This window comes from Bos indicus x Bos taurus, chromosome 7 (assembly GCF_003369695.1).
Source record: "Bos indicus x Bos taurus breed Angus x Brahman F1 hybrid chromosome 7, Bos_hybrid_MaternalHap_v2.0, whole genome shotgun sequence".
Taxonomy (NCBI): domain Eukaryota; kingdom Metazoa; phylum Chordata; class Mammalia; order Artiodactyla; family Bovidae; genus Bos; species Bos indicus x Bos taurus.
Window position 1 is genome coordinate 90,565,112 of NC_040082.1, and position 13,681 is coordinate 90,578,792.

Sequence of the window (13,681 nt, forward strand, 5' to 3'; positions counted from 1 at the left end):
TGACTCTTTAACCTAAAAAAAATTTTTTTATTTAAACAATATAAATTTATTCTCTGACAGTTCTGGAGGTGAGAAGTCTGACACAGGTCTCATAGAGCTAAGATCAAGATGGGGGCAGGACTGGTCCCTCCGGAGGCTCCAGGGAAGAACAGACTCCTGCCTTTTCCGTCTTCTAGAGCCGCCACATCCCTGGCTCATGGTTCCTCCTCCATCTTCACAAACGGCAGCAGGTTATCTCTCTGACCCTCCTGCTGTAGCAATGTGTCTGTCCTCTCTCTCTGACCGTAGCTGGAAGGGTCCTCAGCCTTTTTGTTGTTGTCAACTGAGGCGAAAGTCACATAATATGCAACTAACCATTATTGTAAAGTATACCATTAGGCGATAGTGCATTCACAGTGCTCTGAAATATCACCTCTGTCTAATTGCAGAACATTCTCATCACCTCAGAAGAACAGTCTACAAGTAATCACCCCTCATTTGCCCTCTCCCAGGCCCTGGTAACCACAAATGCTCTCTCTGTGGATTGGCCTGCTCTGCTCGTTTCCCATCAGTGGAATCACGCCCTGTGTGTCCCTCTGTGCCTGCTTCTCTCACTGAGCACTGTGTCCTCAGGGTCCGTCCACGTGGTAGAGAGTGTCCGGGCTTCTCCCCTTCTCATCGCAGAATAATAGTCCGTGGGAGAATGGATCAGTGTGTATATCCATTCATCTGCTAATAGACACTTAGTTATTTCCACCTTTTCGCTCCTATGAGTAGTGTTGCTATAAACATTCATGGACAATCATCTGTGGAGACATGTGTTTTCATTTCTCTTGGGTTGACACTTTGAAGTGAAATTGGGTCCAAAAAACTGCCGTTTTCCACAGAGACTGCCCCGCTTCCCATGCCCACCAGCAACACACAGGACTGCCATCTCTCTCATCCTTACTGACATACACGCAGTCCGTCTCTTTGACCATGGCCATCCTAGTGGGTGTGAGTGGTATCTCACTGTGGGTTATTTATTCATTTTGGGGGTTGCAGCTTGCAGGATCTTAGTCCCCTGACCTGCGATTGACCCTCACCCTTGGCAGTGAAACACAGAGTCCAGACCACTGGACCACCCAGGAATTCCCTCACTGTGGTTTCCATTTGCATCTCCCTGATAATCAGTGATGCCAAGCATCTTTTCATGTGCTTGTTGGCCACGAGTATATCTTCTTTGAAGAAAGGTCTATCGAGTCTTTATGCATTTTTAAATTGGGTCATTTGTCTTTCTGTTGCTGACTTGTAAGTGTTCTCTATATATTCTAATAACCCCTTACCATATATATGACTTGTAAATATTTTCCTCCATCCCCTGCTTTGCCTTTTCACTTTCTTAATAATGTCATTCAATACAAAAAAAGTTTTAAATTTTATCTAGCCCCCTCCCTGAGTTTTGTAAAAACTATTATTTTTCATTAAAAATATCATATTTGTGGACTTCCCTGGTAACGCAGTGGATAAGAATCCACCTGCCAGTGCAAGGGACACAGGCTCATCCCTGGTCTGGGAAGATTCCACATTTCTTGGAGCAACTGAGCCTGTGCGCCACAGTTACTGAAGTCCAGGCACCCCAGAGCCCAAAGGCCACGACTACTGAACGCACGTGCTGCAACTACGGATGCCTGCGAGCCTGGAGCCTGTGCTCTGAAACAAGAGAAGCCACCGCAGTAAGAAGGCTGTGCAGCATAACCAAGAGCAGCCCCCGCTGCTCACGCCAACTAGAGAAAGTCCAAGCAAAGCAACAAAGAACCAGCACAGCCAAAACTCAATAAAATTATAAATATATATGTATATTACATTCATGTGACCAGGCAGTTTTATCATTTTAAAAGTTGAAAAGGCTTTAATCTTTCTCAGTTTTAAGTTATAATGTGGTAAATATTGTCCACAACGATAATCCATTTATTTATTTCTTTACTGAGGCCATACTTTGAGCAGCTTGCGAGATCCTAGCTCCCCGACTAGGGATCAAACTCATGCCCCCTTCACTGGAAGGACAGAGTTTTAACCAGTGGACTACAGGGAAGACCCAACAGTAATCCATTTAAACCAAAGCTCCCTGGGATCCTCGGTCGTTCTCAAGAGTGAGAAAGGGGGTCCTGAAAGCAAAAGGTCTCCTCTGGTGGACATGGTCCCAGCTGGTCAGTAAGGTGTGTGTGTTGTGGGGGGGGATCCACACACCCATGCCTCCCCCACCCTACCCCACCCAGCTGCTGAGAGGCCAGAGGTTAAACCCAATGACGCCAGGCCTCACGTGGGGCCCCTGGTGCCACGCTGAGATTTTCCAGTGGCCAGGGTCCTGAACGCAGCTATCTTGGGATTCACCACTCTGGACTTTAAGCCCATCTTGGCAGCAACCCCCTTAGAAAAGGAAGTCCCCCGCTGTGTGGAGCCCCTGGGGCTGGCTGGCTGCTGTGGCTGGAGACCGGGCCCAGGGGGGAGGTGTGAGTTCCTTTCTTCAGCCACCAAAATCGGCCTTAATGTCAGGGTCAGGCGAGGGGACACACCGGCCTGGATATTTTTAGGGAGGGAAGGTGTGTGGCCGGTTATCTGTCCCCTGGGCAGCCTGGCCAGGAGGGGGAGGAGGGAAGGAGTAGGAGGAGGGGAGAGGGAGTGGGGTGACATCCACCCGCACCCCCTCTGCCTGGCCGACCCGTGACTAATTTAGGCAAAAGGCAGAGTGGAGCTATTTCCATCCAGTGGGAACAGGTGCAGCGCGCACCCCCCAACCCCGCCCGCCCACTTCAGCGCGCAGCCGCGCTCCCCATAGGCGGTGGGCCGCCTCCCTCCGGGCGGCCTCCGGGCTGCCCCAGCCTATAAAGGCGCGGGGTTTTCTCAATGAAGCCGGGACGCACTGCGGGGTCGGGCCCAGCCGGGCACCCGGGAGTCAGGAGTCAGCTTGCCAACCGCGGTCCCCGCCGCCCCTCCGCGCCGAGATGAAGTACATCGTGGGCATCGGAGGGTGAGCGGCCCGGGAGAGCGCGGAGGAGGGAGAGGCCGGCCGGGCGCGCCCCTGTGCGGGCCAAGGCGGCGGCCTGGGCAGGAGGCCAGGGGAATGAATGGAGGGCTGCCTGGCGCCTGGTGTCGCAGGGACCCGATGCCCAAGGTCGGAGTGCTGGGAGTGGGGTTCTGCCCTCTGTTCGGAAATTCCCCACTGGAAGTCCCTTCCCCACCCGGAACCCAGAGTAGACTAGACCCCTGGGGACAGAAGACTTTATAAAGCTTAGGCAGGTCTTCTGAAGGGCTGGGGGGTGGGGATGGGGAGACACCAACCCCAGGAGGCTGCTGGGCAGGTGGGGTGGGGTCCTCAGAGTGGCACTCCACTGGGTGGCACCCGCCTTTAGAAGCTCCTTCTGCTGACCTCAGGCAGGGACCTTGCTTTCATGGGGGTTGTGGCCTTTTAGGACTATGCCTGGGAAGCATTTAGCAGAAGCCGGGCTAGCCTGAAGCTCCAACCTGGGAGGTCACCCTGGGTCCACCCTGCGTTTGGTTTAGTGCTCCATCACCCTCTTGAAATTCCTAACAGAATGAGACAAGGGCCCCCATTTCTGTAGCCGGCCCTGAGGGCGCGGTGTGCCTGTCAGCAACAACTCAAATTAACGTCAGGCAAGTTCTAACCTGCTCCGCTTCAGGTATGGAGGTCTCCTTTCCCACCAGCTCTTTTAAAAGCTGCAACTCCCTCCTTCCACATTCAGCTTTCCACTCCTGATTCCTGGGACAGGGACAGCCAGGTCAAAGGGACACTCACGTCCAGGAAGGCCTGACAATCACCCTTCTGTGTCCTTTGACAGCCCCAGTCTAGAGTCCTTAGGGTGACCATTGTCCTGCTTTTCCTGGGACTGAAGGATCCCCAGGATTTGGGACTTTGGGCACTAAAACCAGAGATATCCCGGGCAGATGAGATTGAGCAGGTCACCCTGCTTTGCCCATTGTTTTTTGAGGATTTTATATATTTTTTGCCATACCACATGGACTGTGGGATCTTAGTTCTCCACCCAAGGATCGAACTAAGACCCTCAGCAGAGAAAGCTCAGTCCTAACCAGCAGGGAATTCCCACCCTTTGTCCTAAGGTGACTGCCTCTTCCCAGGTTTGCAGTTTTCTCCTTAGCACGTGTTTAATAGTCTGGCTTTTTTTAAAAGCCCTGCAGAGGCTCAGTCACATTTGGGTCTCAGTTTGCTGGTCTGTAAGACCGGCTCCCGGCCCCACCTCCTGGGTTTGCGGTCACACTGAATGAGTCTGAACACGGAAAGCAGTGTTTCCCTGACCCCACCTGAGACTGCATGTTAACTTTGCAGCTTGTTTTCACATCTTCTGCTCTTTTCTCTGTTTCTCCCCACCGGCGAGTGCAGGCCTGTGCCTGGCCTGAGCGGGCAGTGGGCAGCAGGATGCCGGGCGGCCCAGGTTGGCCACTCAGAACCCCTCCCCTGACTTTCTGTTGCTGTTGCTGTTGTTCAGCACTCAGTCGTGTCCGATTCTTCTTGACCCCATGGACTGCAGCGTGCCAGCCTTCCTTGTCCTTCACTATCTCCCGGAGTTTGCTCAAACCCATGTTCAGTGAGTCAGTGATGCCATCCAACCATCTCATCCCCTGACTTTAGATGAATAGAAATACCCTCTTAGCACATAGCCTTGTGTTTTAGGTTTCAGTCTGATCCTGGGGGCCCCTCAGACCCAGACAGGCCCACAGAAGGGACCCAGGCAGCCTCACATGTATGCTCTGCCTACAGCATGACCAACGGCGGCAAGACTACCCTGACCAACAACCTCCTCATGGTGCTGCCCAACTGCTGCGTGATCCACCAGGATGACTTCTTCAAGGTGGCTGCCCTGGCCAGGGGCAGGGGAGGGAGGTGGCCCTGAGAAGGAGCCTCAGGGCAGGCAGACCCCTCGGGGGCGCCCTGGGGCCAGCGTTCTCAATTACTGAGCACCTACTATGTGCCTGGCACGTTCTCAGGGCACAGACAGGGAAAGTGCAGTTCCCAGAGTGGATGTGTCACCTGGGCGGTGCCCTTTATCCTCTGCACCTCCACTGTCCCATCTGCAAAATGGGCTCTGAGCCCACCCTCGTTGCTTTGTGGAGGGTGAGGGGCAACTTTACTATGGTTGTAACTGGTCCCAACTCCTGGTCCCAGTAGTCATGAAGTTGGGGAGGGGGTTCTGAGTGCCTTGCCTGGGACCTCAGAGCCCGTGACTCTCAACTGCAGGGGAATGGGGCAAGCAGGTGCCCCCGGACCCTCACAGGGGGCTCTCCGGGTGCTGTTCCCCCAGGGTGGGGTGAGGTGGGAAGGCGGGCACTGAGCCCGCGGCTTGGGCTCCTCTGTTTCAGCCCCAAGACCAAATAGCAGTTGGGGAGGACGGCTTCAAACAGTGGGACGGTAAGAATGGACGGCGGCAGCCCTGCGCCCCTGCCCACAGTACCCCCTGGTCCCCACCCCCACCAACGCCCTGTCTCCCGCCCCCTAGTGCTGGAGTCCCTGGACATGGAGGCCATGCTGAGCACCGTGCAGGCCTGGATGAGCAGCCCCCGGAAGTTCGCCCGCGCCCACGGGGTCAGTGTCCGACTGGACGCCTCAGACACCCACATCCTCATTCTGGAAGGCTTCCTGCTCTACAGCTACAAGTGAGCATCTCCGGATCTGGGCCCTGGGCAATGCGGGCCCTCCTAGGTCACCGAGTCTCTATTTCGACAGACAGGACACCAAGGCCTGGGGGTGTGGGAGGCTTGGGATTGGGGCAACAGGAGTAGGGGCGGGGGCCCGCCTCGGAGTCGGACCCAAGGGTCTGGGGCAAAAACCCACACCTCTTGGGGGAACTGAGTCTTCCGTGTAGGACCTCAGCTTCCTCAGACAGAGCAGGCTCGGTGGGATCCCCAACCTTGCTGGGTGACCCTGGGAAAGACACTGTACCTCTCTGGGCCCCTGAATTGGGAGAGAGGGATCACTCCACCCTCAGAGTAGGGGGGTGCAGTGGGCATAGCCGGAGACTGGCCACTGCTGGTCCCCTCGCTCATCCCTAACTTAATCAGCCCAGACCCCTCTCCCAACCCAATCCTTGTCACCCAGGAACATGCCTGGAGGCTCTGGGGTTGTGTGCTTTGGCCCACGAGTACTGACCGTGTCCTCCACCCCTGCCAGGCCCCTGGTGGACTTGTACAGCCGAAGGTACTTCCTGACCATCCCCTACGAAGAGTGCAAGTGGAGGAGAAGGTGAGCCTGGGGGGCCCTATCTGCGTCCCCAGGGGGGACCAGGAAATGGGTAATGCCTGCCAGACACACGGCCACTCTGAAGCTGCAGACTGCTCGGCAGCAGGCACTTGGGTGGCCGGTGCTGGGTTCCAAAGGCCCACAGCCTGGGGTCAGGATAGCATGACCCACCCCTGCCCTGCCATGGGCATCTCCCAGGCCCATTGGGAAAAATGCTGAAAGTTGGGGCACCCAGGCTCCACACGGGGCCCCTGACTCTGTGGGGTCCCCGTTCCTGACCTAGTTCCCGCACCCCAGGATCTGCACTGGCACGACCCCCAGGTGACCTGGGTGTTGCTCATTCTTGCCCATCTCCCTCCCCAGTAAGCGAAGCTACGCGGTCCCTGATCCCCCTGGCCTCTTCGACGGCCACGTGTGGCCTATGTACCAGAAGTATAAGCGGGAGATGGAGGCCAACGGTGTGGAAGTGGGTAAGTCCCTGAGTGAGATGAAGCAGGCCCCTCCCCGCTGGGACTTGGTGGGAAACCTGGAAGGCCTTCCTCGCGTCTCACCAGCAGTCTCTCTTGCTTTGGGGCCCAGAGGCTAGCCCGTCCCAGCTGCCTAACTCTGCGGGTCCGCTTCCTCCTGACCCAGCAGTCCACCAGCCCTGCTGTGAGCTGGTTGGCAGCAGCCCCAGGGACCTGGCCCTCCCTTGGCTGAGCCCCCTGGGCCCCTGACTACGGCCTTTCCGACTGCAGTGTACCTGGACGGCATGAAGTCCCGCGAGGAGCTTTTCCACCAGGTCCTAGAAGACATCCAGAACTCACTCCTGAACCGCTCCTAGCGAGGCCCAAGAGGAAGGTCCCAGCCCCCACCGCAGGGACCCACGCACAGCTCCGGCCACAGCGCAGCCAGCAGGTGGCACTGCAGCCAGACACTGCGTGACCATTCCTGTCGGGGAAGTCTTGTACATATGAGAGTGGACGCCCCACTCATAGCCCAGCAGCTTGGGGCCCACGAGGCATCCATCCATAACCTCGACGGTGGCTTACTTATTAAACCTAATCCTGTTTTTTAGTTGTTGGGGTCCAGCCTGTTGTGTTTGAGGTGCCAAGAGGGCCCCGCCCGGCCCTTCTCCTCAGTGTACTGGTAACCTCCGCGGGTGACGCTGAGAGCTCCAGGCAGTGGCAGTCTCCACCTGGTGGACCCACGGCAGCGTGGCCCTGGGTGGCTGCTTGAGGGTCTTTGGGCCTATTTTCCTCGAAAGGGAAATTTCCTGCCAGCTTTCAGCACATGGTGCAGCGCGGCCCAGAGCAGGGTCTGGGAAGTCAGCCCAGCCTGAGGGTGCCCCTAGGTCTTGGCTGAGCCCCACCCTAACTGCACCCCGGCACCTCCCCCTTGATCGGAGCTGATACTACTTCTCATGATTCAGGAGGCTCATAAGGACACTCTCCGTGTCCCTGAGCCATCCCTAGAAGGCTAGTGGTTCAGTTTATCGTGTACACCCATTTCACAGACGGGCCTGTGGAGATCCACAGAAAGGGCTGGCTCACAGCGGGTCCGTCCTGCAAGTCCTGCCCCACCCCACATTTGGGGTTCCAGGCTCCTGGGAAATCGCTCGCTTTCTGTATCCCAGGTGGAAGCCTCCTGCTCGGATGCTGCCCCTTCTCAACAGTCTTCCTGCTAACAGAACTCACCCGGCATAGCACTCACCACTGCCTTTTGCCCCTGCAGCCTCATAACTCAGCACAGAGGAAGGCACAAAGAAGAGAGGGCTGAGCAGATGGAAGGCAGCACAGCAGGGGCAGGGGCTTCAGCTCAGGCCCAGTGCAGCCACTAGGAAGGTGACCAGCCATCCCCACGTACTGGGGACTTTCCTAGTTTTAGCACAGAAAGCCCTGTTTCCCCAGAAATCTCTCAGAATCGAGATGATTGGTCACCATATTTTTAGTCTCTCTAGGGGCAGTGGAGCAAAGGCGAAGGAGCCTACAGGTTGAAGGTCAGGAGGGCCTAGGTGTCCCTCCCTGCCTGGCCATCGTCCAACCGTGTACCTCGTGGCTCAGAACACCAAGTCTTGGGACATTTGTTGAACCTGTTAAGTGTCTGCTTGCTTCAAATCAACAAAACCAAAGAGCAAATGACACTGTTATGGGCTGAATTGTGTACTCTCGCATTCATATGTTGAAGCCCTGACCCTTAGGACCGCAGAATGTGACTGGGTCATGATGAAGGTGGGTCTTAATCCAGTATGACTGGTGTCCATACAAGGAGAAGTTGGGGGACTTCCCTGGTGGGCCAGTGACTGAGACTCTGAGCACCCAATGCAGGGGGCCTGGGTTTGATCCCTGGTCAGGGAAATAAAACCCAAGTGCTGCAACTAAGACCCAACACAGCCAAATATATACATAAATACAAATTAAAATACAAAGTCTTCTAGGGACTTCCCTGGTGGTCCAGCGGTGAAGACTCTGTGCTTCCACTGCAGGGGGTGTGGGTTCAATTCCTGGTCGGGGAACTAAGATCCTGCATGTCATAAATAATTTTTTTTTAATTCATCAGGTTTTGATAAGAAAAAAAAATCACCCAAAGTAACTTTTTTTTTTGGCTACATCAACACTGCGTATGAGATCTTAGTTTCCCAACTAAGGATTGAACTTGGGTTCCTTGCAGTTAGAGTACCAAGTCCTACCAAATGGACTATCAGGGAATTTCCCAATGTGACTTTTATTCAGTGGAATTTTCGACATTTGTGACTTTAATAAAAAAATACATTAATGCCGGACTTCCCTGATGGTCCCGTTGTTGGGACTCCACACTTCCAGTGCAGGTGAAGCGGGTTTAATCCCTAGTTGGGGAACCCACATGCCACAGGGCTTGGCATGACCAAAAAGAAGAGTAAAATAAAAATATTGTTTTAAAAAATGGCATCATTGACCCAATGGACATGAGTTTGAGCAAACTCTTGGAGATGGTGAAGGATTCCCTTCTGGGAGAAGGGAAGCCTGGCATGCTGTAGTCCATGGAGTTGCAGAGAGTCGGACACGACTTAGTGATTGAACAAGATTTTTAAAAATGCATTAATACTCATAACTCGCTAACAGCACATAACTGTCCTGCTAATAAATCAGGTGCTCAGTGTAATGGGTTAGAGTTACTGGGTATGTAGTACTTGGGTCAGCAAAGGATGGCCCCTGGGTCCAAGCCATCCCACTGTAGGTTTTTGCACATCCTTCAAGCTGAGAATGGCTTCACATTTTTAAATGGTTGTGGGAAAAAAAATTTAAGAGAAGAATTAAATTTCATGACACACATGTATTACATGTATTCAAATTTCAGCATCTATAAATAAGGCTTCACTGGCCTTCAGTCATGCCTATTCACGTGTGCGTCAGCTACGGCTTCTTCCACGCCACGTGGCCCAGCTGAGTGGCTGTAGCAGACCCTCAAGTCTGCACAGCTGGAATCAGTTACCTCCTGCAGTGGCTGCACACACACAGTGTATGCGAGGGCTGGGGTAGAGGGCCCCAGGGAGCGGTCACCTTGTCCTGGAGGGCAGGAGGGAGCTGGGGCAGGGCCAGGAGCGAGTTTCAGTAGGGCTGCCAAGTCCTGCCCTTTGCCACAGGCACGGAGCACAGCGACGCTGATCCACCGGTCACCAGGCCCAAAATAGCCCAGGATGGGACCAGGATACGGGAGAGGTGGCTCCGGGGCAGCCTGAGCCCTGCCGGGTCACTAGACACCTTGGTCATTATGAAAACAGTAGAGGCGGGGCGGGGGACCATCTTGACCCAGCATGCACAGAACTTTCCATGTTTCAGCATTGAGGGTTCCCCACACTGGGAAAGCCCGGGTCCAGGCAAACTGAGAGTTTGCTCCCTAATGGGGGCCAGCCACCTGGAGAGGGTGGGTTATCCTATGACCCACTTCCCTAGGGCTCATAGAGGGAAGGGACCTCCCCATGGTCGATCAGCAGAGTTCAGATTTGAACTCCAGTCTGGAAATGCCCACCCAGGGCCTTCTCCAGCCAGGGAAGCATGCCAGGCTGCTCACACTTGCCCCAGATGGCCCTCCCACTCGAACCCCTGGAACAATCTCTCAGTCCTTCTACAACCGTCTGACGGGCCCAGCGGATCAGCCCCACCACAGGAAGGCTCCAGGCCAGGCTAACTTGTGCCTTCCCCAGACAGAACGCCAAGAATAACCCAACACGCCCCTCCCGTGTCCACCAAGTACCCCCTGTGTCAGTGCCAGGCAGTCTCTAGGCAGTGCCAGGCAGGGCCAGGCCCTAGGATGGGAGGCCCCAAGACCAGGCAGCCTGGAACGTGAGTGGGCAGCCCTGGAACCCAGCTGCCTCAGCCCATCCTGGAGAGAGCCCCTGGGCAGGTAATGTGCCCCCTGGGCCTCACCTCCTGTCCTGGGCTTGGGAAGCCCACTGCTGCTGGGTCTGTGGCAGGTCTTGCCACCCTCCATGACAAGGAGCCCGAGGCCCGCCCCTAGCCTGGCCAGCCATAGAGTGGGTATACCCACCTGTGGGACACCTGTCTGGTGCTTGGGGAGTCTGAGAGAGCTCTCCTGTGCTCTGGCAATCAGAATAACCTATTCTTGATTTCCAGATGAGGAAACTGAGGCTCCCAGGGGTGGAGTCCCTTGGCCCCAGGAGACAGGGTTCCAGGACAGGCAGATGGGCCTGGGACATGGCTGTACCCACAGTCCTGCAGGACCCATCACCACCAGGCCCCCCAGCCCCAGGCCCGGAGGAGCCCCTCCCAGTTCCTGGTGCCCCCACTGCCTCCCTCTGAGGTCCCTTCTGTGGCCATTCATTCTCCTCCTGCCCCCATCATGGGGCTGGAGCAGACTCCCCTACCAGTACGGTATGTAATTAGTTCTCTTTACGAATCTCACTTATTTTATTGGTTTTAACTAAATTCACTTAAAGAGGAAACCTTATGACCTTGCTGTGGATGGGAAAGCCTGCATGTCCTGACATGCATTAGAATGAAACACATCACTAAAAACACTAAAAAAGCCTGCCCCCGTGTCCCCTAAAATTACCCCTGGGACACCCAGTGATAAGCACCCCACCTTCCTGGAATGCCCAAGGCCAAGAACAACCTCAGGTTGGGGTTTCTTAACTGGGGGCGATGCTGCCCCCTGCCCAGGGGACACTGGGCAATGTGACACTGGACATTAGGGCTGTGTGGTTGTTACACTGGAGGCTCCTGGCATCACGGTTGTGGGGCCAGGGAGGCTACTCCAAGCCCCCCAGTGCCCAGGACGCCCCACAACCAAGACCCATCTGGCCTGAATGTCAGCAGAGCCAAGGGGAGCCAAGCTGGACTAAAGGCAGAGAACTGGCTCAAAACTCTACTCCCGACTTGGGGCACCCCGAGTGGGACTCACTGTGTAGACCAGGCTAAGCACCCAGGATGGGACAGACCCTGACGCACACCCATGTGACACTCTCACACCCACAAGCCCTTCATCTGGTGGCTGACACCCTCCTGGGCCAAGTCAGCCCCATCCCCAGGAACTTGGCCTGGCCTGCCCGCCACCCCACTTCTTGGATCCCTACAGGGCCCCAGGCACCAGGCAGCTCACCTCCAAGGGGGGACAAGGTGCGTCCTCAGGATTGCTGGGGGTTGAGGGGGATGGGAGAGATTCCGGGGGCCCCTCACTGGAATCTGGCTCCTCTGAGGCCACCCTGATTAGGAAGTCCCTCTGGGGATACCCTGTCCCACCCCAGCCCACCACAGACATACAGATGGGCGGGTGACCTTCCATGCAGAGCGTCCCCAGGCAAGCTTCTGGCCGGTCACCCCACCAGAGCTCTGCCTGGGGGGACCCTTCCTGAATATCCTAACAGCCCTGGGAGGGGGAAGACAGCAGCAGAGGCCCAGGAGGTGGGGGAGGCGAGGCTGCAGAGCCCGCTCCCTGGCCCCCACCTTCCTCGTTCTATTTCAGGACGCCCCTACCCCAAGCACTTGCCACCCACATCAAGTAGCACTCAGCCGGCCCTCTTAATCAGCAGTAACTCTGCCCGCCCCACCTGAGTCCCCGCAGGGTCAGAGCTGCCTCTGAAGGTGGTGGCCCCCACCTCAGGCATCCTGTCTGCCAGGACGCTGAGGGGCGTCCTTGGGGCACACCGTGGGGTGGGGGGACAGCCAGTGCCGAAGGGAGGAGCAGGCTGACTGGGAGAGACAGGCAGTCACAGGCCCTCCGCGGTCGCCCAGGAACACCCCCCAAGTCCACCCAGCACACTCTGGAGGGAGCCTGGTGCTCCCTCCAAGACATGCCCTCATGGCCATCTCGTCCAGTTTAAGCTTCTCTCAGCCTTCGAAAAACCAGGGAGGGGAGGGAGCGGCGGAGGGTGCAGAAGCAACTTGCCATCATATAAACGGCCCACCTGTAAGTCCTCCTGTTTGGGGCCCCTCAAAAATACAAAACCCCAGGGGGTAGGGTTCAGCCACTGGCTTCCCTAGTGCCTGCAACACAGGAGACCCAGGTTCGATTCCTGGGTCGGGAAGATCCCCTGGAGAAGGGTATGGCTATCTATTCCAGTATTCTTGCCTGGAAAATCCCATGGACAGGGGGGCCTGGTGGGCCACAGTCCATGGGGTTGCGAAGAGTCAGACACGACTGAACGACTAACACACGCGCGCAGGGGTGAGGTGGAGGACACTGGGGAGTTAGGGGTGGGGTGGGTTGGGGGAAGCCCTGGGCTCCCTGAGGGGAGACAGCACCTCAGCCATAACTGCAGGATGCAGGCATCCTGGGGTCAACTGGCCAGGGAGGGGCCCCCGGCTCTGCCCCCTCAGGACAAGGAGAGTCCAGGAGAAGGCCCAGCCCCCTGCTCCTCCCCTCCCTCTCCCTTGCCCCCTCTTCCAGCCCGGCGGTGAAGTGCCCCGAGACGAGGCTGTGTTCACACGTCCTTTGCGTGGGGTATGTCTTTCACCATGGTTCTGTGTCTTACTTTTTGGGCCACCGAGTGGGGCTGGGCAGAGGGACAGGGGGATGGTTTCAGTACTTACTTTTCTTTTTCTCTCTGTACAACGGGGGGGCTAAAGGTCTCGGGGGCTGAAGGAGCCTCCTGATGCTGGCGGGGCTGGCTTTATAGGCCACCCTGTGCCCTGGGCAGGCACGTCGGTTATTAATAGTGGCTGCCGCCTCTTGCCCAAGTATGGTCAGGAGCACAGCAGCTGTGGGCGTGCAGCCACTGGGCCAGGGCAGATGGCATGGAAGGACAGCCCTCTGCCCCCCGAGAGGCGGGCAGCACCCAGCATGGGCTGGTGACACCTGGGCCAGGCCTCCCAATCTAACACCACCCGCTTAGTGAGGGGGTGCCCGGGGTGTGCTGGGCCCCGACATACCCCTTCCTCCATACCTTGCCCCGACTCTGGGCACCACTGTCTCCAAGGACAAAGCTGGCGCACACAGAGGAGCCCTGCCTGCCAAGAGCCAGGTCAGGGGCCA

The 13,681-nt window shown here is 56.5% G+C and overlaps 1 protein-coding gene and 1 long non-coding RNA gene across 4 annotated transcripts; one reads left to right on the top strand and one right to left on the bottom strand.

The window, feature by feature from the left end:
• Positions 1-13,345, bottom strand: LOC113895721. Its single transcript, XR_003511915.1, has 2 exons — positions 13,240-13,345; positions 1-322 (listed from the first exon to the last, which is right to left on the bottom strand). It is a non-coding gene; the product is annotated as an uncharacterized LOC113895721 (long non-coding RNA).
• On the top strand, positions 2,809-7,288 carry NMRK2 (nicotinamide riboside kinase 2). Of its 3 annotated transcripts, none has more exons than XM_027547246.1 (7): positions 2,809-2,989; positions 4,757-4,847; positions 5,356-5,404; positions 5,493-5,649; positions 6,092-6,235; positions 6,596-6,702; positions 6,970-7,288. In XM_027547246.1, exons 1-7 carry the CDS (start codon positions 2,964-2,966, stop codon positions 7,053-7,055), a joined length of 660 nt encoding a protein of 219 aa, XP_027403047.1. In that variant the 5' UTR covers positions 2,809-2,963; the 3' UTR covers positions 7,056-7,288. The 3 variants fall into 3 exon arrangements, with proteins under 3 accessions (XP_027403047.1, XP_027403048.1, XP_027403049.1); XM_027547247.1 differs by having other exon boundaries at positions 6,164-6,235; XM_027547248.1 differs by lacking the exons at positions 2,809-2,989; positions 5,356-5,404 and having other exon boundaries at positions 4,758-4,847.
• Positions 13,346-13,681: the final 336 nt, after the last annotated feature.